The following is a 27671-nucleotide window of genomic DNA, read 5'->3' on the forward strand; positions in this document are numbered from 1 at the left end:
ATGTCCATTGAGTTGGTGATGCTGTCTAACTGTCTTACTGCCTTATCCTCCATTGTCCCCTTCTCTTTTTCCCTTCAGCCTTTCCCACCATCAGGGTCTTTTTCAATGACTTGGCTCTTCGCATGAGGTGGCCTAAGTATTGGGGCTTCAGATTCAGCACCAGTCCTTCCAAAGAATATTCAGGGTTGATTTCCTTTAGGATTGGTTTGATCTCTTTGCAGATCAAAGGACTCTCAAGAGTCTTCTCCAGCACCATAATTCGAAAGCATCAGTTCTTCAACACTCAGTGTTCTTTATGGTCCAACTCTCACATCCATACACGATTACTGGAAAAACCATAGCCTTGACTAGACGGACCTTTGTCAGCAAGGTGGTGTCTCTGCTTTTTAATACACTGTCTAGATTTGTCACAGCTTTCTTTCTGAGGAGTGAACATCTTTTAAAATTTCATGGCTGCAGTCACCTTCCAAAGTGATTTTAGAGCCCAAGAATTGTCACTGTTTCCACTTTTCCTTCTTCTATTTATGAAGTGATGGGGCTGGATGCCATGATCTTTGCTTTTTGAATGCTGAGTTTTAAGCCAGCTTTTTCACTCTCTTCCTTCACCCTCATTAAGAGGCTCTTTAGTTCCTCTTCACTTCTAGCCATCCTGATTTGAGACTTTAAAAGAGACCTTACCCTGCCAGCTGTTCTAGAAGGAAGTGGTTTCAGGCACTACAGTGATCTTAAGCTGGGAGTGGGGTTTAGATGGGGACAGAGGAGCATTCTAGGTGTGGACACCCACATGCACAGAGGTGGGAGCTTTCAGACTCGGTGTACAGAATGAGTCACTTGGTTTGCGGTATCACTTTGTCTGTTTCTAAGCTTCCTGTTTGTGAGGTGCTGTGTCTCCTTGGAGAGGTCCTGAATACTTTGCCTCAGGTCCACCCAAAGCATAGAAACTCAGTGCTTGAGATCTGATTGACTGTTTGCACTTGTCCATTTTGACTCTGCCCATCCATTCTGTGGACTTGACCTGGATGCCAGCCTCTCTGTGTAGTAATTTACATGTCTCTTAAGTCCTGGCCTGAATTGTTCGTGTTGTACTTGAGTGTTACTTGAGTGTCCCACAGGATGCCATGGGCACAGTTATAAACCTAGTCAGCCTTTTAGTGGGAAGGAAAGAGATTCTGAAATATTCTGAGTGCTCACTGCTGTTTTCTGCATGTCTCCTTTCTTAATCCCCTATTTTACTGCAAAGTAAAAATCATTTGTGTAGGCTGCCACTGGACCACAGGTAAGGGCCAGGCTTTGGTTCACGGAGAGAAGAGCTTAGAGGTTACCGAGTCCTGTGTTTCCCAAGCTTGATGCTTATCAGAGTCATCAGGGGAGCTTTCTTTTCAAAATACTTTACTTATTTTTTTATTGGAATATTTGCTTTCTATGTTAGTCTCTGCTGTACAGCAAAGTGAACGAACTATGCATATACATATATCCCCTCTTCTTTTGGATTTCCTTCACATTTAGGTCACCACAGAGCACTGAGTAGAGTTCACTGTCTATTTTGTACATAGTAATCTCCCGATCCATCCCACCCATCCCAGGGGAGCTTTCTAAAGCCGCTTCAGTCACATTGCCAGAGAAAGGGTGCAAGAATCAACATTAATAAACACAAGGAGACTATAATCTGGAGGAGGAATGGCACCCTCCTTCAGCCTCTGCTGATTCAGATCTGGAATATCTTCCAACACATCTCATTCTGGTTTTGAACAGTTCTTCTTGATAATAACTCATTCCTCTTTTCCTTGAACTGTTGTTCCAGTGATGAAGCCCCTAAACCCACTGTCCTAAGCCTCCTTACCCTGCCTCTCACCCTGGCAGACGTTTACTGAATGCCTGATGTGGGCATGGTTCCCTTATCTCTTTTCCCTCAAAATCCCTCTTCCATTTTGATTGCCCTTCTCTTATCCCATGAAACAGTTATTCAACTGATCCATAGGCCTACTGAGGATTTTGACACAGCCTGAGCCAAGATTTGCCTTTGTATTGCACACCTCTGTTTTCCCTTTAAAGAATGTGTACAAAAGAATACGATCGACTGGATCTTTAAGTGGTATGTATAACTTAGTGACGAGAACCACATAATGTCCCACTACAATTTGTATGTCAATTACATATCATTCCTTTTCCATTAATTAAAGGCAGAACCCTCCAACTGTCTACCAAGTAATACTTTATTATCCTAGAGTGGTTTTTTGAGTGTTACTTTGAAGTGATGAAAAAAAAAAAAAACTTTTCATTTAAAGTATTTTGGGGCTTCCATGATGGTCCAGTGGTTAAGAATCCACCTTGCAGTACAGGGGACGTGGGTTTGATCCCTGGTCCGAGAAGATCCCGCATGCTGCAGAGCAACTAAGCCTGTGCACCGCAGCTTCTGCAGCCCACCTGCCCTGGAGCCCATGCTCTGCAACAGAAACCGCCACAGTGAGAAGACCGTGGACCGCAACTAGAGAGGAGGCCCTGCTCGACACGACTAGAGAAAAGCCCCGGCAGCAGTGAAGACCCAGCACAGCAAAAAATAAATATTTTACATTTGATTAAGTTGCATTAGCCTCTCCTCACTCTGAAATGACTAACCCCTTTACTTAGCAGGAGGCTGGCTACCCTTGCTTTATTTCAGATAGCAAGAGTTGCCAGACATTTCAGACAGTTCTGGCATTTGTTAACCTGATAAAATATCTGCCTTGGCGAATTGCAAGATGTAAAAGATGCTCTTATATAATTTGTTCCATAATTGAAAACCCTGTTTCATTTAATTAAGCTCCTTGGCAGTAAATATTTTCTGTTCTTTAACATCTCAGTGAGTCAAGGGAAAATCCTCTTGTTTAAGCTCTGATGCTCGTTGAATTTAATTATTGACATGGAATTTAAAGGTGAAATAGAGCCAGTTCATAAATATAACAATTGATCCAAGAGGTTCTCTGTCTGGGTTGAATCATTCAACAAAGGCAAGAGTTATAAAAAGAATATATGCCCACTTTCCCTTTGGACTAGCTTTACTTACATACCTAGAGCAGTTACTATTTATAGCCTCTCTTATATAACCTGCCTGATTATCTTATCTCCAATTCTGGGTCAATTTCAAGAGGAAATTAAGTACCCATGCAATTATATGGGTTCTTCGTTAACTTGAATCATTTAGAAAATGTGTTTAATGGTAAAGTTTTAGGCCTGAGCGTTTTATTTGGGAGAGGGCTTCAATTTATTCACTGGCAATAAAAAGGTCACTGTGTGTGTATGTGAGTTGGATACCATGCTCTGTATGGGCAGGGGAGGAAGTTACAAGAATAAGGGAAGCACTGTCCCGCCTTCCTGGAGCTCTGAGTCTGCTGGTGGAAACAGCAGGTATACATCTTGGTGGGTTTTAACATGCTAGTGACTATGGGGAGATGGAATCTGCCAAGGACCACAGAGCGTGGGCAACCAGAGAATGGGAGACTCCGAATGCTAACACAGTGTCCGGTCACGGGCAGTGATTGGCCTGAATGAGTTGCACCCATCTCCTCATGTGCACTGGGTACCAAGGGGAGAAGACTCTGGCCTGGTCACGGTCTGGGCAGAAGAACCTGTCTCAGGGAGTGGAGAAACGGGATTCTCCCGTCCTGTGTCATAGGCCCTGAGAACTGTCATCCTCGTAGACCCTCCCTTTCTAAGTAGGAGTAACAACGGGACCTTCAGAAGGGAATCATCACAGTATACTGTTGTTATGCCTGCTGAATACTAGCTGGATTGCTTCAAGCAGCCTAGAGGCTGGCAAAGACTTACGGTCCTGGGGGCAACTGGGCCGTCATAAATCTTCATCCCTGCTTGCCTTTATAACACTGGAGTTAGCTTGCTAGAGCAAAGACCAACTGGGACTCAGAATAAATCATTCAGGCAGTCACTCAACAGATAATTATGGAGTGGCCACTAGGTGTGAGGCCTTCTGGTCCCTTTTTCATTTATGTCAATATTTAGCAGAGTAGGAGCAAGGCATTGGATTCTTGAATCTCATTTCTGTTCTAAGGACTTAAAAAAAAATTGATAAGGTGCACTGAGGGGAGAGGCTTCCAGAATTGGTCTCTGCACATGCAGGTGTCTTCCATGGCCAGGGCAAATGCCAGGGCGTGGGTGCTGAGATACACAGCATGGGTCAGGCTTAATGATGTATGGCATTTGTTAGTTTTATGCAGAAAAGAGGGGGCTTCCTTGGTGGTGCAGTGGTAAAGAATCCACCTGCCACTGCAGGAGATGTGGGTTCCACCCCTGGGTTGGGAAGAGAACCCCTGGAGGAGGAAATGGCAACCCACTCCAGTATCCTTACCTGGAAAATCGCATGGACAGAGGAGCCCAGCAGGCTACAGTCCTTGGGGTCACAAAGAGTTGAACATGACTGAGTGACTGAGCACACCAGGTAGCTTTGAATATATCATCCTCAGTCAAAATTGTTCCCTGCTCACGACAAAATAAATAAAGCTCTGGGGAAAGATTTGAGCATTCAGTAGCTTTCTGGGAATAAAATCAGAGTAAGTGTGAGAAATTTGTCCCCCTTGTTATTTATCACCATTTTTTCTCCTTCAAAAAATAAATCTGTCGTTCAGTCAATTCTTTTGTTAAAATTAAAGTATGGAGCCCCTACTCCTTTTCCATCTGCCACTATTTGTGATCTCCAGTGAGTGTCTGTCCTAGGAGCAGAAGTCACAGATGGACGTGAGGCAGCAACCTACTGCCTCAATAGCGGACGTTTGCTTTGTGGCTGAATCAGAATAACAGAATCAGAATTTTGAGAATTACTGGAATTGTGTGTGACTCACCTAGGGTCTAAGTCCCAGAGCTGTTACTATAAAGGGGAAACTCTACATAATCAGGGCTGGCAGCATTTATGGAAGACAGATGAGAATTCCCAGGTTTCAGGAAGGCCTGGGTGCCCTCCCCTCCCCTCCCAACGGCACCACGTAAGCCCAGTAACCCTCCACTCGCCACCCACTAAGCCTTGAACTTCTCTGCTTGCTTCACCCCTTTAGTTCCCCGACAGGTAACCTGGGGGAATTGCTCAGCTGCAGAGGGTTACAGGGATCATCAGCTGGACTTGCCTTCCTCCGGCCATGCACAAGTGGAGGGTGGGGAGGTATCTTTGTGGGAGAAAGTCAGGAGTGCAGCCCAGGCTGAGACCTCAGCCCCACCTGAGAATTTAATCTGGACCTGCTGCGGGTTCAACTCAGGTGAAGACCGCTTTCTGCTTCCTGTTGTTTGTCTAGGAAGTTCCACTCTGGACCTCTTCTCACCAGCACTCGCTTCTAGAGGCTGTTCCAGCAGTGGCTCAGGAGGGCACTTGGCTTGCAAGTAAAAGGCACCAAGTGTTTGAGTTGCATTTGATGTTTACCGTGTCCCCAGAATCTGTGAAATTAGGGAGAAGGGGGCCCCAAAGTTAAAGGGCTGCTTTGTAGGTTGGCAATTGCTGAATTCCAGGCTGTTATGAGATGACTCTCCAATGTGGTGGCAACCTGCCTGTGACATCTGTCCCCTGACGGATTGCTGTGGTCAGTGAAGAGGAGGATGTGGGTTGGATCCTGCTCTGGCTGCACTGTTGCCAGATGACCTCTGACCCCTGGGGGAGGAGGGCTGCTCCTCGGGTACGGGCTGTGTGATGGCTCAGGTCCCCTGCCACAGCTTTCTTCATCCTGGGCATTTGACTGAGCGTGCATCAGTGTGTGTGCAAGACCTGCACAATTACAAAAGCTAAGGAAGATTTTGTTTTTTATGGGAGGGGAGATTCATTTTCAATATAGGGTTACCAGCGGGAGGTGAGGAACACTCAGATGATGTCTTCACCGAGGGTCCCGCGGGAAGCAAAGTTGAGCAACAGCAGAGGGATGGTGGCCTTGGACCTGGAGACAACCTCCTGGGCCAGATTTGGTGGGGACAGTGTGGCTGCACTCACTCAGCTGAACCTCAATGCCCTGCCAAGCAGCAGTATGCCTTGGGTCATGACCATCAGCCTCCATCAGCATCATCTCTGCATGGGTGTGGGTCTCCTGTCTTATTGATGGTTGTTTTCAGTACCCAGCCCCTGGTCAGCCCCTGGTAGGCAGCCAGTGTAGAGTGAAGTTTCTATGAGGGCTGTGGAAATCAGTGATCATGCACAAGGAATGGCTTTTCCCTTTTTTGTTGTCACTGTCTTAGGAGACACTCAGAACCTCCTGAGGCAGGGTTTGCAAGCTTTTGTTGTTGTTGTCGTTAGTTGCTCCGTCGTGTCCGCCTCTTTACCACCCCATAGACTGTAACCTGCCAGACTCCTCTGTCCATGGGATTCTCCAGGCAAGAATACTGACTGGAGTGGGTGCCATTTCCTTCTCCAGGTGATCTTCCTGACCCAGGAATTGAACCCAAGTCTTCTACACTTCAGGCAGATCTTTACCATTGAGCCCCTGGGGAAGGGAAGCCCTGTAAGCTTTCAGTTCAGTTCAGTCGCTCAGCCGTGTCTGACTCTTTGCGACCCCATGAATCACAGCACACCAGGCCTCCCTGTCCATCACCAACTCCCGGAGTTCACTCAGACTCACCTCCATCAAGTCAATGATGCCATCCAGCCATCTCATCCTCTATTGTCCCCTTCTCCTCCTGTCCCCAATCCCTCCCAGCATCAGAGTCTTTTCCAATGAGTCAACTCTTCACATCAGGTGGCCAAAGTACTGGAGTTTCAGCTTTAGCATCATTCCTTCCAAAGAAATCCCAGGGCTGATCTCCTTCAGAATGGACTGGTTGGATCTCCTTGCAGTCCAAGGGACTCTCAAGAATCTTCTCCAACACCACAGTTCAAAAGCATCAATTCTTCGGCGCTCAGCTTTCTTCACAGTCCAACTCTCACATCCATACATGACCATAGGAAAAACCATAGCCTTGACTAGATGGACCTTTTTTTGGCAAAGTAATGTCTCTGCTTTTCAATATGCTATATAGGTTGGTCATAACTTTTCTTCCAAGGAGTAAGTGTCTTTTAATTTCATGGCTGCAATCACCATCTGCAGTGATTTTGGAGCCCAAAAAATAAAGTCTGGCACTGTTTCCACTGTTTCCCCATCTATTTCCCATGAAGTGATGGGACCAGATGGCATGATCTTCGTTTTCTGAATGTTGAGCTTTAAGCCAACTTTTTCACTCTCCACTTTCACTTTCATCAAGAGGCTTTTGAGTTCCTCTTCACTTTCTGCCATAAGGGTGGTATCATCTGCATATCTGAGGTTATTGATGTTTCTCCCAGCAATCTTGATTCCAGCTTGTGCTTCTTCCAGCCCAGCTTTTCTCATGATGTATTCTGCATATAAGTTAAATAAGCAGGGTGACAATATACAGCCTTGATGGACTCCTTTTCCTATTTGAAACCAGTCTGTTGTTCCATGTCCAGTTCTAACTGTTGCTTCCTGACCTGCCTATAGGTTTCTCAAGAGGCAGGTCAGGTGGTCTGGTATTCCCATCTCTTTTAGAATTTTCCACAGTTGATTGTGATCCACACAGTCAAAGGCTTTGGCATAGTCAATAAAACAGAAATAGATGTTTTTCTGGAACTCTCTTGCTTTTTCCATGATCCAGCGGATGTTGGCAATTGGATCTCTGGTTCCTCTGCCTTTTCTAAAACCAGCTTGAACATCTGGAAGTTCACGATTCACATATTGCTGAAGCCTGGCTTGTAGAATTTTGAGCATTACTTTACTAGCATGTGAGATGAATGCAATTGTGTGGTAGTTTGAGCATTCTTTGGCATTGCTGCAAGCTTTAACTGACTTTAAATCCCCTGGGCTCCGGTTCCCTGTGGGGGTCCTGAGTTCCTCCCTATGTGTCAGGGTCCAGTGACCCTGAGGGGGTTGTCCAGGAATCTGCATCTTCACAAGGGGTTTCTCAGGCAGGTATTCAATGACTCCTCACTTGAGAAAGAGCCCTTCAAGCTTCTAGCTGGGAAGTGCCCTGGAAAAATCTCTCGGGACTTCCCTGGCAGTCCAGTGGTGGACTGGACTCTGAACTTCCACTGTAGGGGGCATGAGTTCGATCCCTGGTGGGAGAACTAAGATTCCATATGCTGTGCGGTGTAGCCAAAAAAGTATTAAATTTTTTAAAAAGTGAAAAATCTCTCCAAGTGGGGAATCAAGAGTTGGAGAAGGGAGTTCTGGCCTTGGCCTGCTTTCATCTTGCGCCTGTGGTTTCCCAAACTTTGTTATCTTGTGCTGCCCTGCATTGAGCCCCTGAGGCATACTTTAAAATTCTCTCCAAGTGCACTTGAAATTTTCAATGACAATGTTGAAAGCAGTTGACATTTTAAAAATTGAGTGCTTTTATAGGAGAACAATAGTAAAAAATTACTGGACATAGATTTAAAAAAAAAAAAAAACAGTTAAGTGTCCAAACATCAGATCTTAAAGAAACTCGATATTAGCCCTGGGAGACTAGGCAATACCTGACAGCCACCCCTTATGGCATCAAGGTTGTAATTACTTGTTTCTATGAAACAGATGCTTTTTTTTTTTTTCTCTGTAACCTTGAACCCTTCTCTACCCAAGTCTCCAGACTTAAGCTTATCTTTTGCACTGTAAGGAAATCCATCCTGTACCAGCTTCCAGCCTGGGGGAGATGATTAGCTTAGACTTGGAAAGTGGTTAAAGTGCAGCTTCAGGAGACATTTAAGCCCTAGAATTGATAGACTTGGTGATGATTTGATGGTGGGGACAGAGCGGGAGGAGGCTTCAGGGGCAAGGCCTTTCTGAAGCCTCCTTCAGGGGCAAGGCAGTCACATTGCCTGCACAGAGCAAGCCCTCATTAAATGCAAATTATTACGGTAATTGTTTACAATGCAGCTCTCTCTCCCTTTGGTCTGCTCAGTCCTCATAGAAGCTCTGGTTAAATGACTTGAGGGGTGAAGCGGAGGCTGGCCTCTTCCTTCAGCCTGGCAGCTGACCCATGGCAGTGGGGACCTTTTGTTGTTGTTCACTCGCTCAGTCGTGTCCGACTCTTTGCGACCCCGTGGACTGCAGCACGCCAGGCTTCCCTGTCCTTCACTGTCTCCTGGAGCTTGCTCAAACTCAGGTCCATTGAGTCGGTGATGCCATCTAACCATCTCATCTTCTGTTGCCCCCTTTTCCTCCTGCCTTCAATCTTTCCCTGCATCAGGATGTTTTACACTTCCATAGGTTATAATAAGGAGGCTCAAGGCTGTTAGCGAGAGGGTCAGCCTGTCACATTGCTATGTGTTGTCACAGCAGCAACAGTAGTCATCTTTTAAAATTATAAGCACATTTTAAAATTGAAGTTTAGTTGACATCCCTTACATTTCAGGTGTACAACATAATGATTTGATATATATACTGAAAAATGATCACCAAAATAAGCCTAACATCCATCACCAAATATAGTTAACAGAATTTTCTTCTTGTGATGAGAATTTCTAAACTTAGCAGCTTTCAAATATGCAATACAGTTTGCTAACTGCAGTCGCTATGCTGTGACATTAAATCCCCATGACTTATTTATTCCATTATTGGAAGTTTCCCAGTTTTGATCCCCTCCCCCCATTTTATCCCCCTCACCCCACCCCAGCCAATCACCCATCTATTCTCTGTATCTGATAGTCATTTTTTAAAAAATCAGTAGGCTTTACTTTTAGAACAGCTTTATATTAGTTGAAAAACTGACCAGAAATTACAGAGGTCCCCTACACACCCCCACCAATTCCACCCCACCCGGTTTTCCTTATTATTAATGCAGTTGTGCTTATTGCAGTTGATGAATCACTATTGACACGTTATTATTAACTGAAGTCCATGGTTTCCATTAGGGTTCAATGTGTGTACATTCTATGGGATTTGACAGTAATGGTATGGATCCACCATGACAGTTTCAGAATGATTTCTCTGCTCCCAAAATGCCTGTGCTCAGACACTCATCCTTCCTTTCCTGTGAGCCTTTGATACCCACTGGTCTTTTTACTGTCTCCATAGTTTTGGCTTTTCCAGCATGTCCTATAGTTGGAGTCTTTTCAGATGGGCTTCTTTCACTTAGCATGAAGGTTCCTCCATGTCTTCTCATGACTTGGTAGCTCATTTCACCAAGTCTTTCAAATTCCATCTGCACCGTGCCTACCCGTCTGCACCTGGAGGTCTCCATATGGGAATCACAGTTTCTTTTCGGTGCCTGGCCTCTCTTCCAAGTGGCATTTCCACATCGTTTTCTTCTCCATCTTGCTCTTTTGTGCACCTTCAGTCCTGGAGACATTTGGCCATAGCTGATTTAGGAACCTTCCCAAGATAGGAACTGGAAAATGATTGGATTCAGTGTTTGTGTTCAGGAAATAAGACACCACAGTGACTCCATATTCAGTGAAAGTTTTGGTAGCATAGGAGAACTGCCTTTTCTCTAAGAATGGGGTTGTACCAGACTTAGAGTTATTAATGCCTTTGTAACACCCTGGGGGTAAATTGAGCATTTCTAGCCAAAATAGTTCAGCTTGGCACCTAAGTAGTTTTGTTGCAAGGGGGAGTGTATGCCATCTTGCATCAGAAGACAGCTCTGGCCAAATCACTGAAAATGAGAAATGGGACACAGAGAAGTATGACTTCCTAGAGACAGGCTGTGCGGCTGTGGCCTCTTGCTCTCTTTGGACACCACCACCTCTGTTCTCAGAGAAGGCAATGGCACCCCGCTCAAGTACTTTTGCTTAGAAAATCCCGTGGACGGCGGAGTCTGGTAGGCTGCAGTCCATGGGATTACTAGAGTTGGACACGACTGAGCGACTTCACTTTCACTTTTCACTTTCATGCGTTGGAGAAGGAAATGGCAACCCACTCCAGTGTTCTTGCCTGAAGAATCCCAGGGATGGGGAAGCCTGGCGGGCTGCCGTCTATGGGGTTGCACAGAGTCGGACATGACTGAAGCGACTTAGCAGTAGCAGCAGCAGCAGCTCTGTTCTAGAACACTCCTTGATTCTTCCCAGCGTCCTCAGTCATTGCCTGCAGTCCAGGACCAATTTGAGGTCATTGATGAGTGGCCTTGTTCGCAGTTTGCAGCTGCCCGGTCCCTCGTGTCTTCTTATGGTGTCCTAATGTCTGGGTCTTCCACCTCCCTCGGGACCCGCTTACGTATGGTCTTCCTCGTGATGTAGGTGCTGCCGTGGAGAGTGAGGTCAGAGGTGAGGCATTGCTGTCGATCCGCACAGGGGCATGAGGATGGTGGCCGTCCACCTGCTGTATCTGGAGCCTTTAGGACGTCCTGTCCTCACCATCCTCAGGTGTGGCACAGCTGAGAAGGTTGTCCCTGCCATCTCTGCCATCTGCCTCAGCCATCGCTGGTTTCAAATCCCTTATTAGGAGCCACCTCCCCCTCCCTCTTCTTGTCACTTTGATACTGTTAGCAGCCAGCCATGCATCTTTAATGTTCACGTGCAGAAATGCGGATCCAAGTGTTATTGTTTTGAGAAAGCTTTGCATCTGGAGATTTTTGCTTATATTTCCTTTCTTTTTTCTTCCTTTGAGTCCTTGTGCTTTTGAACAAGTTGGTAATGTGTTAGGTCTTCACTTGCCCTTTCCAGGCATCAGGAATGAAGGATTCCTTGGAAGACACTTTTACATTGAACTTTATTTTTTAAAGAGAAATCCAGCTATCAGAAGCACCAGGTCAACTGAGCATTTTCTGAGGTCATGTTATCATCTGTTAGTTTGCGCTACCCAGCCAGGCACCTTCAGGCCAGCGTCTTATTCAACCCTGAGGATTATGGATGTGGGGGACCTGGGTCGGGAGATGAATTATCTTGCCTGATTTGCAGATTGTCCTTACAGTCTGCAAGGACAGGGACAGAATTTAAACCTAGGCCTGTCTCTCTCCAAACTCAGTGCCCTGTGCCACTTCCTGCCGCCTGCTGGAGGGGTCTCATCTGTGCTGAGAAGCAGGGCCAGCTGGGCCTGTGTGGAAAGAGGCAGCTTTTGAGCCCTGGTCACCCAGATCCCCCTGGTGTCCTTTCATCCCCACTGAGACCGAGGATGGGACACATAGTGTCATTTCTGCCCTGACTCTGAGCCCTTTTTTAAAACCGTGTTTGGAGAGCTGCATTATCTCTCCAAGGACAATCTTCTGTTAAAACAAATTGCTAAATGTTTTAGGGAGGGCAGAGATTTGGGGGTGGGGAAGACCAGCTCCTAAGAGGGGAGGGAAGGGAACTGGGGTGCAAGCCCTCGGCTGACTCCACACTGACTTGCTACTTTCCCGGGCAGCTCCTGGTATCTAGGTCGCCTCTGGCCTGGGCACCAGGCGTCCTGCATTGCCAGTGGCTCACACCCACCATCACACCCACCCAAGCTCAGGAGGGTGCCTTTATGCATGCACCTAGAAAAGCACTCAGCTCAGCCCACCTTGTTAACCCATGCAGCTGCTCGTAAAGAAGTTCGCCCCTTGAGATTTGGATTAAAAGTGAAAGTGTTAAGTCACTCAGTCATATCCGACGCTTTGCGACCCCATGGACTCTAGCCCGCCAGGCTCCTCTGTCCTTGGGTTTCTCCAGGCAAGAATACTGGAGTGGGTTGCCATTTTCTGCTCCAGGGGATCTTCCCTATCCAGGGAACGAACCCAGGTCTCCTGCATTGCAGGCATATTCTTTGCTGTCTGAGCCACCAGGGAAACCCCTTTATCGCCATTTGCATATATTGTACTTAGGTGTTTATTGTCTGTCTTCCCCATCAGGGTTCAGTCTCCTTGAGAGCAAGTATTTCTGTCCATAATTCATTCTCTAACCCCGGCATCTAGAAAGTTTTGGCAAATAGCAGGTCCTCAGTAAATACTATGGCTGTCACATGGATTTGCCTGGGGTGTTTAGATCCCAGTGTAAATGTGCCTAGATCTGGAGTATCCTCATGTGACCAGTAGTGTGAATCTTTATATCTCTGGGCTGGCATTTGTTTTGTATTAGTTTTTAATTGTTACTATTATTTTTTGGCCACCTTGTGCAGCATGTGGGATCTTAGTTCCCTGATCAAAAATGGAACCTGTGCCCCTCTCGGTGGAACTTGTTGTTGTTCAGTCGCTCAGTCATATCCGACTTTTCCCAACCCCCTGGACTGCAGCACACTAGGCTTCCCTATCCCTCACTGTCCCTATCCCTGGAGTTGGCCCAAGTTCATGTCCATTGAATTGGGGATGCCATCCAACTGTCTCTGCCCTCTTCTCCTTCTGCCTTCAATCTTTCCAGCATCAGGGTCTTTTCCAAGGAGTCACCTGTCAGGTGGCTAAAATATTGGAACTTCAGCTTTAGCATCAGTCCTTCCAAAGAGTATTCAGGGTTGATTTCCTTTAGGATTGACTGGTTTTATCTCCTTGCTTTCCAGGGGACTCTCAAAAGTCTTCTCCAGCACCACAATTTGAAAGTATCATTTCTTCAGTGCTCAGCCTTTTTTATGGTCCAGCTGTCACATTCATACATGACTACTGGAAAGACCGGAAGTGCAGAGACTTAACCACTGGACCACCAGGGAAGCCCCTGTTTTGTATTGTTGATTGGGCTTCCCTGGTGGCTCAGATGGTAAAGGATCCGCCTGCAATGCAGGAGACCTAGGTTCGATCCCTAGATGGGGAAAATCCCCTGGAGGAGGGCATGGCAACCCATGCCAGTATTCTTGCCTGGAGAATCCCCATGGACAGAGGAACCTGGTGGGCTACAGTCCACAGGGTCACAAAGAGTCAGACATGACTGAGTGACTATGAACAGAACAGGGTGACAATTCTCAACTGGGTTGCTGGGACATAAAGATGTATCTCAAATAATTTATTCAATGATAATAGTGAAAGTACCAAATAAAGTTGGTGAACTATAAGAAAGTTAAAATATATTCTAGGTGTTGTGAAGTAATGTCAGTCTTGCTCACTGGTATCACAGTGTTTCCTTGAGCAGGACGAGAGGGAGACACGCTGCGTATGGCACTGGGGATGGGGTATGCCCTGTGGCTTTCCTGCTCTCTCCTGCAACCGCTGTGTGTATGCGCTGACACCCCAGAAATGAACCTTAGCTGTGGGGAGTGCGGGATAGAGGGACGTCTGACCTGGGAGGCAAGGAGGGCAGCCTCTCTGCTTATTATTTAAATCATCCCTTCGCTTTATCACAGGGTGAAGCCCAGTCAGGCTGTTCTAATCTTTTTAAAGGAGGAGTTTGACGGATTTTGCTGTTTGGCTTGGAGCAAGCTTCAACCTTTGAAGGTTATTTAACTTTCAAAACAAGAATTGGGAGATTGGGACTGACATATGTACACTCTCGATACTATGTATAAAATAGATGACTAATGAGAATCTACTGTATAGAACAGGGAACTGGATTCAGTGCTCAGTGGTGACCTAATGGGAAGGCAATCCAAGAAAAGGAGGGGATGTAAACAAAGAAACTCAAAAAAGCAAAAACCAAGCATGTATTAGATACGCGCTAGTGACATGGGATCGTACCATTTGTTGGTATTGAATCTGGAATGGTGTATGCTCGTTTAACCCTTTGAGTTCTATTACAGGACTCGCCTACCCCAGCTCCGCTAAAGTGCCTGGCGGATGTGGGCCCATCAGGGACTGGATCTGGTGTCCATACTAAAAAGAGGCTCATCTCTCCTTTCACTCAGCTTTCCAGCTCTTTACGCCTCCCCACTCAGTCTTGATTCCTTCCCAGCTCTTCACGCCCCCTCCTCAGTCCTGACCCTTGTACGCCCTCTGGCCTCCATGGTTCACAGCGACATTGATTCCTTCCCAGCTCTTCACGCCGCCTCCTCAGTCCTGACCCTTGTACGCCCTCTGGCCTCCATGGTTCACAGCGACCCTCTGGCCTCCATGGTTCACAGCGACAGATGACCCTCTTAGTCCATTTGTTTCACTGGAGCACTTCTTCCTGGAATGGGAGGTAAACATATTAAGATGTAAAACCTGATGTGTCGTAAAATGTCTGTGATTTTTCCCTATCTCTCAGTTGACAGTCCAGGGGGATGTAGGCGTCCAGGTTAGAAGTCGTTTCCCCTTAGGATCTTGGCATGTTTGTTCTCTTGGCTTCCGGCTCACAGTGCTGTTGCTGGGAAGCCTGATGACATTGATTTTCTGTCCTTGTGTGTGTGACCTGTTTTCCTCCTGAAAGCTTCCCAGATCTCTGCTTCATCTCCAGTCTTCTGATATTTCACAGTGATGTGCCTTAGGGTATGCTGGGCTCCTTTTTAAGTAGAAAAATTTCTTACAAATTCCAGGGCTTTAAAGGTTTACTATGATGTGATTTAAAGGTTTAATATGATAATATTTAGATATAAGCTGCTTAAAACCAAGCATAAACTTTTTATGCTTATGGTTTCCTCTGACTACAAAATCAAAATTGCAAATTAAACATAAAGTACCCAACCAACTCAAATGTACAATGTGAATTGACTGAGATGGCTGATGTCATTCTTTCTGTAAGAGGAATTAGGCACAGTTGGCTTCCCTGGTGGCTCAAATGGTAAAGAACCTGCCTGCAATGCAGGAGACATGGGTTTGATACCTGGGTCAGGAAGATTCCCTGGAGAAGGGAATGGCTACCCACTCCAGTATTCTTGCCTGGAGAATTCCATGGACAGAGGAGCCTGGTGGGCTACAGTCCACTGGGTCACAAAGAGTCTGACACAGCTGAGCCACTAACACAACAGCAAGGCACAGTGTGGGCAGCAGTCTTTTGAGCCGTGGCTTGGGGCTTCACTTGGTGTGAATGAGTCAGTATTAAATCTACCTGTTGGCTTTTTTCTCATTAGGCCATTAACATAATTCTACTTGATGATAAACACAGAGCCGGATCTAGTTATGGGATGGTCATCCAGACAATTCTTAGAATAAATGTGCTTGCTTACAGAAATGGTTTTGGGTTCTCATTAATGAAAACATGAAATGTAAATATTTTCAGAGAAAATAATAACACTCACATAGTCCCCAGGAGTGGGGATCTTCTTTGGTTTTTCCTCCTCCAGTTTCCCTGTAAGCCTGCGGAGGGGAGCTCTGGGGAGTGCGGGTATCAGAATAGGCGAGTGCCCACCCGGCCCCCCTGCCCATGTTTCTCCTTCGCTGGCACCGTACTCACAACACTCTACTCTCATGGTCCTTATTTTGGGATGGTTGCGGAGAACAATGAGCCGCTGTCACTTTCGGGAAGCCCTTCAGCTGTGTGGTGGAGCTTAAAAACCATCCTCCGTTTTCAAACTGCTTAAGGGTTTTCAAGCTGCTTTAGCATCTTCGTTCCTGCAGCCTTCCCTGTTGTGGAGGGAGGCGAGCATTTGTACTTTTTAACGGCTGACACCACACTTGTTGGGGTTCATGGTGTAAAATTTCTGGTTAGCAGTGTATGAGTGTGTGTGTTTTCCCCACAGGCCGTCTGCGTTTCAGGAACACAATACGAGGTTGCATCACTGTGTCCTGGTGCATGAGCCAGGGGTGGTCACAGGCTCCACGGAGTCCTGCCTGCATGGGGAAGTGGCAGCGTGGGGGTCCCCCTTTTGCTTAGGGATGGGGCTGCTGGAGATAGCTGCCCTCTGAACTGCCTTTTGGTTTGTGAGGTGTCTTCAGGGTCCGAGGCGTGCTCTCTTTGCGTGTTTCTTCAAAACCGCGCAGGCTTGGGACTTCCCTGGTGGTCCAGTGGCTGAGATCCTGAGCTACCAATCCAGGGACCTCAGGTTTGATCCCTGATTAGGGAACTAGATCCCACACACTGCAACTAAAGATCCTGCATGCTACAACAAAGACCTGGCCCAGCACCAAATAATAAAATAAATTAAAAAAAAAAAAAAAAAGAAATTGTAAGCAAAACAAAACAAAAACCTTCTCAGGCAGGAAACCTGCATCTTCTCTTTCCCTCTTCCAACTTCCAGTCCATCTCCAAATTCCATCTCTTTTCCCTTCCTATTTATCACTGTTGAAATCTTTCCGTTCTTGCCTCAACTGGCACCCAGGCCCTGTTACCTCCCACGGGTGAGTGCAGCAGCCTCTCAGCAGCACCCCCACCCCCTACCCTGGGCCCCCGGGCCAGAACTGTGCAGCTGGGCCAGTTCTCCCAGCATTATTCCCCACCCTTGCTCTGGAGCCCTCTGTTGCTACAGTCTGCAGGGAAAGGCTGGCAACATGAAGGGGATGGATTTTGTTTGTCTTTCACAATATTTTGAGGACTTGTAAGCCAACTGGAAAAAAAAAATCGGGATATTTTAACATTAAAAAATCCATCTTTTCAACTTTTCTGAAAACTTGGGAAATCTGGCAGCACTGAGCATTTGTGCCTAAAAGGTTACAGTAGTCGGAAATGGAGGATTTGGTTTTTTTTTTTTTTTTCACTGCTTTTCCATGGGGCATGTTTTCTCTTGTTTGTTGCACTCATACTCTGTACTCCCACCTGCCTCAGCACTCATTTCTGGCTTCCACAGGCATTAGTATTAATATTTGCAGCCCAGGGCAGTCTGACTCCCAGGCCAAGAGCTTTCTGTACCCTGTATTTAGAACAATTCTTGTGTTTTGCCTCCTGTGTACCATCCTGTCTCTTTTGGGTGCTCTCTGTCCCCTTCTCAGTTCGGTTCAGTTCAGTCACTCAGTCACGTCCGACTCTTTGCAACCCCATGAATCACAGCACGCCAGGCCTCCCTGTCCATCACCAACTCCCGGAGTTTACCCAAGCTCATGTCCATCGAGTTGGTGATGCCATCCAGCCATCTCACCCTCTGTCGTTCCCTTCTCCTCCTGCCCCCAATCCCTCCCAGCATCAGGATCTTTTCCAATGAGTCAACTCTTCACATGAAGTGGCCAAAGTACTGGAGTTTCAGCTTCAGCATCAGTCCTTCCAGTGAACACCCAGAACTGATCTCCTTTAGGATAGACTGGTTGGATCTCCTTGCAGTCCAAGGGACTCTCAAGAGTCTTCTCCAACACCACACTTCAAAAGCATCAATTCTTCTGCGCTAAGGTTCCTTCACAGTCCAACTGTCACATCCATACATGACCACTGGAAAAACCATAGCCTTGACTAGACGGAACTTGTTGGCAAAGTAACGTCTCTGCTTTTTAATATGCTATCTAGGTTGGTCATAACTTTGTTCCAAGGAGTAAGCGTCTTTTAATTTCATGGCTGCAATCACCATCTGCAGTGATTTTGGAGCCCCTAAAAATAAAGTCTGACACTGTTTTCACTGTTTCCCCATCTATTTGCCATGAAGATATGGGGCCGGATGCCATGATGTTAGTTTTCTGAATGTTGAGCTTTAAGCCAACTTTTTCACTCTCTAAGCCTGGCTAAATCCTGCCATTCTACAAGGCCAGCTTCTCCTCTGTGAAACCCTCCCTCCCTGCCCTAGGTGGAAATGTTCCCATTCCTTCATCATAAAGCATTTTGGTTTGTCTGTCCTTTAGTGCCTCTGGATATCATTTTGTTTTTGTGCGTCGGCTGCCTCTCCAGGGCAGGGCCTCACAGAGTTGACACGCAGAGCCTCACGCATGGTGAACGCTCAGTGGATACTTTCTTAACCAGAAGGATGAACACACGTGATCAAGGGCCTCATTCTGTGGGTACCAACAGAAAGATCTCTGACTCAGTGGGGGATGATGTTAGCTGGTGATTTACCCAGCCACTCTGAAGAGGTTGTTTCATATCTTGTCACCTGAGCCCCTGCTGGCAGATCTATTTTTAGTGTAGGGAAATCCCTGAATGCAACTAAATTCTGGCAAACCAGAGTATGTCATGGGTGGAGTTTCTTCCTTGTAGGTGACTTGATCTGTCCCCAAGGTTATTCACTGATACTGCTTTATACAGAAGATAGAGCTCAAGAGAACATCCATTGAGAGCTCTATGACCACACTCCTCATTAAAATGATTAAACACCAAATATACGCAGGATTCTACGCTTGATGCTAGATCTGTTTTTCCTTCCCTCGTGCACCTCCATGGCCCCATCTCTCTGTCCTCCCCGGGGCTTTGGTTTTAGTATCACCAGCCTTCAGAATCCACCCTGCTCTGTGCTCCACACTCTGCGCTGGTCCACACATTCAGCCTGACCTCCTCCTGGCTTCTGAGAGAAGTGGGTGGAGGTCCTGAGAAGCTCATCAGTTGGTACAAAATGCTGATACCTAGTGATTCAGTATAATTACTCAACGAGTAAATACTTGGTTTGCATAAACCTTCCCACTTAGAAAGCCAGACCCAGGACTTCTCAGCTGTATGCCCTTGGGGCATGGCGGTGACCTCAGGATGCTGGCTGTTTTCTTTATTGCTGTCAAGCTCCTTTAAGAGGGGAAGGGGCTTTGCTTTGTCTGGGCCAGAGGGTGAGTGGACCCTAGGGCTGTGGTGTCCAGTGAAACGAAAGACCCCATGTCACTTGCCATGTGTGGTAGCTGAGCCCTGAAATGTGGCTAAGGTGACCAGGGAGCCAGATTTTGAATTCTATTTCATCTTAGTGAGTTTAAACATAAATACCACATGTGGTGGCCATGTTGGATGGCCCAGACCTCAAGGGTGGGGGAAATGGGTCATACGAGGTCAAAACCTTTGGGGAGCCCAGTACAGTCGTGGTGAGAGGACACCTAATTGCAGACGCTGCCGTGTAGGCGAGACTCTGCTGCTGTGCAAGTAAAAGCTTGTTTGACCAAATTTGGCCTCAAAGCTGAACGATGTTTGCGGGGAAACCTGTGCTACGCTGTGCTGTGCTGACAAGGGCATTGTTCATTTATTATTTTATTTCCTTTCAGAAGAGCAGACACAAAGCTCCCCTCAGCTGTAATTACTTGAACGAGTTTCTATATCCTGTTTCCTCTACTTGATTTCATTAAACCGTGACATAAATGCATACTTTGCACCCAAAGCGTGTCTAATCACTGAACCCAAATGACTGCTTTGAGAGAGGAGTCAGGGAACTTCGGGCGAGGCTGTATAGACTGTTACACAGATTGAAACTTGTGAGGTTATCGCTTTTTCTTGGTTTTTCTTGAATAGCATCAGCTGACATGGGCTCTGGGTGTTTTGCCCTTACATGGTGGTTATTAAAGCCGTGCTGAGCTGCAGGCATAGGTGAATTAATCTTGCGCCACATTTGCTAGAATATCTGCACTGTGTGTGCCATGGCTTCAGTATTCATTGGCCCCAGGGAGGGTCCGTGTGTTCAGGCGTCATTTATTCCACACTGCGGCTTCCCAGCTGCAATCTGTGTTCATGGGCTGCCAGTTGTTCCGTCATCTAGTGAGTTTCTTTGTTGGTGTGTCAGTTCCCACCAGTCCTTTCACTGTGGAAAGTCTAGCAGCCCTTTGAGAGCCACACTGCTCTTTGTGGCTCCCCAAATGGCTCCCCTATCCACCCACAGTCTTCCTTTCAACCCCAATTTCAAATATACACAATATAAGAAGTCACCACAGGCAGCACTGGACCAAGAAAATACCAGTGTGAAAGGTAGATGATGAGCAGGGAGACTGGCACCCCCACAGGGAAGCGTCAATGTGGTCTTCCCCAGCATCCTGACTGAGTGGAGTGCAGCCTTGGGGTCCTCCGGCATCATCCCCCGGTGGAGGCCACATCTGTCCCCATCTCTGCTCTGCCCTTTGTTCAGTTGCTCAATCATGTCCGAATCTTTGCGACCCCATGAACTGCAGCACGCCGGGCTTCCCTGTCCTTCACCATCTTCTAGAGTTTACTCAAACTCATGTCCATTGAGTCAGTGATGCCATCCAACCATCTCATCCTCTGTTGCCCCCTTCTCTTCTTGCCTTCCATCTTTCCCAGCATCAGGGTCTTTTCCAAGCAGTCTGTTCTCTTCACATCAGGTAGCCAAAGTAGTGGTCTTTCAGCTTCAGCATCAGTCCTTCCGATGAATATTTAGGACTGATTTCCTTTAGGATGGACTGGTTTGATCTCTGTGCAATCCAAGGGACTCTCAAGAGTCTTCTCCAGCACCACAGTTCTAAAGCCCTGGGGAGGGCTTAAAAATGGTATCTCATTTGAAAGAGTGGCTCTGTACCAGTCTGAGAGACAGACTGGCTGGATAAAAGTGTGGGCTGGATGGCTTCCAGGAGGGAAAAGGCACAGCAGCCCAGCCAGCTCTAAGTGGAGCACAGTGCTGCTGTGTTCACTGCCTCATGTAGACTGAGTCTTAGGGCCTGTAAGGTACTGTCAAATATTCCTATAGGCAGATACACACCTCCAACCCTGTACTGCTTTTCTGATGTCCTGGAAGGCCAGGTGATTATGTTTTAATTTTATTCCTATCCCTACTCTCCAGCAAGAATCATTCTTCTCCAGTTCTGAGGTCATTTGACTTCTCTAAGGAGACTTGCTTTTTCCTTCCCATTTTTGTTTAGTATTATTAAAAAATATAAAAGAGATTTTAACTTTAATAAGACTAACATCTTAGACTTGCCCCTCTATATTGGGTTCAGTTTTCCTTCTGCTTTATCTGAACTTTTCAATATCGACTTCATATCTTATAGTAAAAAAAACACAATAGTCAGCACCCCTATTTACAAGGAATTACAAGGATTTCCCTGGTGGTTCAGACGGTAAAGCATCTGCCTACAGTGTGGGAGTCCTGGGTTCAATCCCTGAGTTGGGAAGATCCCCTGGAGAAGTCAGTGTCACCCCACTCCAGTACTCTTGCCTGGAGAATCCCATGGATGGAGGAGCCTGGTGGGCTACAGTCCATGGGGTTGCAAAGAGTCGGAGACGACTGAGCGACTTCACTTTCACTTTCACTATTTACAAGGGTTTGAAGAGTTCTGTGTCAGGAACTGGGATACAGGCAGCAATAAACATTTTCTTATTATTTCACAGTGGTATATCATCTGCCTCAGTTTCCTCAAAACACTTGGGTCCTCACTTTTGTGTAGGAGCAGGAAAAAGAATGGTTGAGGACCATTACCTAGTAAACACGCTTTGCTAGAAAGGAAATTCTCAGAAAGTCAGCCTTGCCTCTGAGGACCAGACAATGCAGCTGGCACAGAGCAGCGAAGCCCAGGTGGACACACAGGTGTCCATGCACAGGTTTCTCTCTGACTTCTGTAAATACTCCTCGCCATCCCTGAGGCTGGGACGAGTTGGCATGCAGGTGACTCCTCATGGGAAGGGGAAGTGCAAAATTAAAGCACTCTTCTAAATGCGCTCTTTCTCTCCGCTGTCTCAGACCGAGACGTGGGGAATATCAGGTAACAGAGAGGAGAGTAGCCGGGATCGACTGGGCGCTGGAGGTCAGATTCCAGATCAGGCGGTCTATCACTGCACTGCCGCTGGACTTCCTCGCCCTCTGTTATGGACGGGATGTCTTTGGCTGCAGGAATATTAAACTTGATTCACAATAATAGGGCTCTACTGGAATGTCGGTGGGCTTCAGAGGCGACATTTTCTAGAACCCTCTTTTCTTACTTCTCCCCAGTCTGCCCACCATGAGTCAGACTCTCCCTTCACGGTTGCACAATGGTTGCAGCAGTTTCTAGGTAACGGGCTGCCTCAGCCCACTCTCCAGCCAGGATGCTGCTGTTGAAAGACCATCTTTTCCCAGAGCCCCCACTAGTCTGAGTTGAGTCTGTAACTGGGGCTGGGGTGACACTGACCCAAGAGCCCTGGCTCAGAAACCCCTGGTGGACTCAGGTTTTTCCAGACCCAGAGCTAGGAAGGGAGATGCAGATCCATGTCCCCCCAGTACCCCCCACCCTCTGAAAACAGATGAAGTAGTCACCAAGGGAAGTATAGATGTTGGGTGGGAAACTGCAAGTCATACTACTCTTCCTATAATTGATCAACCCCCCCATTAAAAACTCAGAAAGGCAATTTCCTCTCAGAAAGTGGAAAATCACTGTTGAGGTAGCATTAGTATCTATGCTTTGTGACACTAATGTCTCCTTTGCTCCCACTCTTCCCTCTGTTCCTTTTCCCTCCTTCCCCTTCCCACCTCTTCTTTTTCTTCTCTTTCCTCCTTTCTGTCCCCTACTTCCCCTTCTTCTTTCCCTCCTCTTCCTCTTAGTCTCTTCCCTGTGCCCCCACCCCCGTTAATTGTCAGCACATCTATATGACTCAACAACATTGGTTTGATACACTGCGGTATCTTACTAAATAGAATGTTTCCATATTTGTCCCCCAGGAAGAAGAAATGCCAGATGTGGAAATTGACATTGATGATCTTCTTGATGCAGACAGTGAAGAAGAGAGGGCTTTAAAATTACGAGTAAGTAGTATTCAAAATCTAGATCCTTTGATGAATGCTTGAATCCACTTGGGTCTCCAGAGCATGGCTCTCACTGATCCTGCCCTGAGGTGGTATTGGTACCAGCACTTGGGGAATGGCAGTTTGCAGAGGGAATTGATAAGATGCTGAGTATTCACCCACATAAACTGCATAGGGCTTCCCTGGTGGCTCAGAGGTTAAAGCATCTGCCTCCAATATGGGAGACCCGGGTTCAATCCCTGGGTCGGGAAGATCCCCTGGAGAAGGAAATGGAAACCCACTCTAGTATTCTTGCCTGGAGAATCCCATGGACAGAGGAGCCTGGCAGGCTACAGTCCACAGGGTCACAAAGAGATGGACACGACTGAGCGACTTTACTTCACCTCAAACTGCATATCTGGAGATAAAACAGCCCAAAGGACCTGACTATAGTCAGATTTTACAACACCTTAGGGATATGAGTTTCTTCAGCTCCAACTTCTTGGGAGAAGGATGGTTCTGCCTCCAGAAATCCATTTGCCAGAGAAGGAAGGCATGTCCCACAATTGTATGAGAAGGAGAGGAGCTGAGCTAGAACTGGAATACCTAAGCCCAGGATTCTGGTCTTGCAGTTGTGGATTATACCATTCATGAAATTCATTTCTAAATAAGATTGTTTACAACATAATTCTAATAAAATATCTTTTATCGGTTCATGCTCACCTAATACAATGGATATTGAGATTCCCCCATTTCCTTTGTCCAGAGCAAAAAATTACTCATTTCCCTTTCCATGGGAAGTCAAATCTATCATTTTAAAATCTGCATTTGGGAGTTTCTAAAACCAATTAACCTTTGACCTGCCATGGTTCTCACTGTTCATTGATAATTACTGTTGATGGCTGTTAGTTACCACAGAAGACAAATGATCACTAAGGGCAAGTAAAGGACACATTTGAATGTTAATGTGTTTAGTGTGTTAATAATTACTGGTGTCCCTTGAGTGGTGAACAGTCTCAGTTTAATGTGGTAGAGCCAGGCTCTCATTTCTTGTTGGTAAATTAGTTGGGAGATGATAGCATCCCGGTTATGAAAGTTACAAAAAGCAAAACAAAAGCAAACAAAAAACCCCAGGCAGCAGTTCTATAGAAAATGTAATGATATAAAATTTTTTTATCAAAAATGTAATTACTTGAAAGAAGCTTTAACTGCCATCAGGTCACCCTGTCTGGTTCCCAGGGAAGGATAACCAAAGCCTGCAGAGGTGAGACAAGCTACTTTGTGGTTGAATCACAGCCAGACTCTCATTCTCCACATCCAGTGTGATTGTCACCATCTCTCACAGGCTGTCTCAACTTAAGTGTATCCAGCTTATTATGAACCACATAGGCAGCCCAGAGGACAGATGTGTATGTGTGTGTTCTGAAGAGTGCAAATGAAAGGTACAACTTTGTGTCTTCAGAGGGCTAACAGATACTGAAAGACAGTGTGATTCTTGGTAGTCAGTATGAAATATTGATTTCCCCTGTTAAGAATAATGTTATAAAAATGAAATGATTTCACTTAAATGATGTTGAATTTTAAAATAAAACTTCTGCATATTTTCTTCTAGGAAGCTCTTGTAGACTGCTACAAACCAACAGAGGTAAGCAAATCACTTTCCCTAAATGTCAATTTGAGCTGTTTTTTTTTTTTAAATTAAATCAATTTCTCTATTTTAAAAGCAGAACCACAATAAGTGGTTTTGATTATGTATACGCTAAGTAGCCATTATATCCATAAGTGAAGTGCATTTGTTTGAATAACATTGACTTCCTTATTTGTAAGCCTAAACGTGTCTGATTCTGGAAGACTTAAAGCTAATAGAATTGGGTGTGTTGCATGCTTTTATATCATATAAAAGCCAAACTTCAAAGGAAATTATAATAAGGTTTGGAATCATTTTAGTAAAAATTTTAGATTTATGACTGGAGAATACATTCTATTAGTGTAGAGGTATGTATTTTTAAAAAGTTTAACGCTGATTCTGTTATTCATAATTGAATGGTTGGGCCTTTATTGGAAGGATACATTTTATGCTTTGTATAGATATTTGTCAAGAGCATAAGTATTAGTGTAAAACACAAGGATATCAAACTAATTTAGTGAATTTCATGAATACTCTAATGACCAGTGTACAAATTAAGGATTTCATCATTTATGAAAATATATGCAAAAGAGGTATTTTCACTTTGCTCCTATGATAAGTAAGAGAAATTAGAAGATCTATCAGATATTTTGAAGTTAATTTACAATATCAAAGCAATAATGAGAGGACTTCTATTTTGAAGTGGTATAACTACAAAGTGGGAAGAAAGCATGCTTCTAAGTGTGTAAAATTTTAATGAATGGGAGGTTTTAGGGTCATTTGCCTTTAGGTCAGTTACTTATTTGAGCTTTATTCTTACAATCTCCAGTTTTCTTTTCTATTGATTACATACTGTATTCATAGAGATTTTAAAATTTTAGTTATCAAAACATATATATTTTTTTTAATCAATGTGATATATATATTCATAATTTTGAAAACCAAAAACAGGCTTATGATGAAAAAGTAGCAATGTCTTTCCCATTCCTTAGTTCCCCTCCCTAGAGTATATATTTTATATTTATGTATCTTTATATAACAAAAATTTTGGCTGTTTCCCTGCTGTTTACTCTTATATTGCTAAGTATGAATTTACTACTTTTTTTCACTCCTTGACTTAAGAGAAATGTGATAGATCTCTTACTCTCCACACATTTCCTTCCATCCCCTCAATAAAATTATATAACAGTATTGTTTTAAACGAGTAGTCAAGATTAATAATATGATTTAAACAAATGTTTTTCACTGATAAGTCAAATAGTGAAATATTACCAATGCTTCTTTCTTGCACAGCCATTTGTTTTTCCTGGCGCTGATAAGTGCCTTGTCATTTATTTTTGTCTAGTGCCTATTGGTATTTTTTGTTGAACTCTCCAGAATCTTTGTCTATGTAGTTATGCTCAAATGCATCATTACTGACTCCACACCAGGCTTTCCTCCTGGAGCCCCTTTGCAACTATATGGAGAAGTTATTCTCTGGGTCTGCTGAGTAGCTATTGTGTTGAGACTTCTGTTCACTGCTGTCCCATGTCAGATGCTTCGTTTCTTAAATCTCAGTCTTCCTCATTTAAGTTGGAGTACATCATCCTACAATGGCTTTCTGGGAAAGGATGTATAAAAGGTAAATTTTTTGAATCCTTGCCTATATGAAAGTGTATCTTGATTGATAGTTTGGATGGTACAGAATTCTAGATAAAATTCATTTCTAAAACTTAATTTTAAGGGCATTATTCTATTGTTGTATTACTTCGGTTATTAAGAATTCTGAAGCCTTTTCAATTCTCAGAATCTAGGTGACCTATTCTTTTCCCTTCAGTTACCTTGGATTATCTCCATATTTTGGAATTTTACAATGATACGCTCTAGTGTGGGTTCTTTTCTGTTCATATGCTGGGTAATTTGTAAACTCTTTTAGTCTGAAGATTTATGCCTTTCAGCTCTTCAAAACTAACTTTTTATTATTTATTATTTTTATAAATTTCCCCTCAATATTCTTTATTTTTGGTTCTCTTATTATTTAGATGTTACATCTTCTGGATGAAGCCTCTAACTTTTTATCTTTTTCCTTTTGTTTTTCATCTCTTTGATCTTTTGTTCTACTTTCTGAAAGATTTCCCTGACTTTATCTTCTACACTTTTTATTGATATTTTAAATTTTCAGCTATCTTATTTTTAATATTCAAGAACTGTTTCTTGATCACTGTTCACTATTTTGTTTGAGTATTTCTTCTCATATTATGGATGCATTGATTTCTTTTTTCTCTTTGAGGATATCAGTCAATGTTTTGTTTCCTTTTGAAGATTATTCTGCTCTCTGCATTTTCTATTTTTTCTCTGAATCACCTTTTTCTCTATCTGTTTTTGTCCATCCTTGCTAATTCTGGGCAGTGTATTCATGTTTGAATGTTAGGACTCAGTAAGCTGATTGGAATCTGTGTGTATGAGCAAAACCTGTCCATTGGTGGGTCTCACCATGGAGTGACCAGGTTGAAAATCAGATTTTTTCTTTTTTTTTCATTGTTTGTGGGTATGGAGAAGGGGGTGCATTCCAGGTGGTTCAGTGGTAAAGAATATGCCTGCCAATGCAAGAGATACAGAAGATGCAGGTTCTATCCCTGGCTCAGGAAGATCCCCTGGAGCAGGAAATGGCAACCCAATCCAGTATTCTTGCCTGGAGAATCCCATGGACATAGGAGCCTGGTTGACTACAGTCCATAATGTTGCAGAGAGTCAGACACGACTGAGTGCACATACACACACATACACCCATATGGAACAGGGGGCTTCTCAAACTGTTGCTGTTGGGACATCTCTTTTCTGGAGAGGTTTTTCTGTTTGTCTGTTTTTTGTTTTTTTTT

The 27671-nt window shown here is 44.9% G+C and overlaps 1 protein-coding gene across 1 annotated transcript in view; it reads left to right on the plus strand.

Annotated features, from left to right (window-relative positions):
• The window catches only part of PPP1R14C (protein phosphatase 1 regulatory inhibitor subunit 14C), a 91583-nt gene that overhangs the window by 40906 nt on the left and 23006 nt on the right, over positions 1–27671 (plus strand). The window contains exons 2-3 of the mRNA XM_019967590.2: positions 23124–23207; positions 24799–24831. Coding sequence (XP_019823149.2) covers positions 23124–23207; positions 24799–24831 — 117 coding nt within the window. The remainder of the gene's footprint in view (positions 1–23123; positions 23208–24798; positions 24832–27671) is intronic.

Source organism: Bos indicus, chromosome 9, assembly GCF_029378745.1.
Source record: "Bos indicus isolate NIAB-ARS_2022 breed Sahiwal x Tharparkar chromosome 9, NIAB-ARS_B.indTharparkar_mat_pri_1.0, whole genome shotgun sequence".
In the NCBI taxonomy this organism is placed as follows: Eukaryota; Metazoa; Chordata; class Mammalia; order Artiodactyla; family Bovidae; genus Bos; species Bos indicus.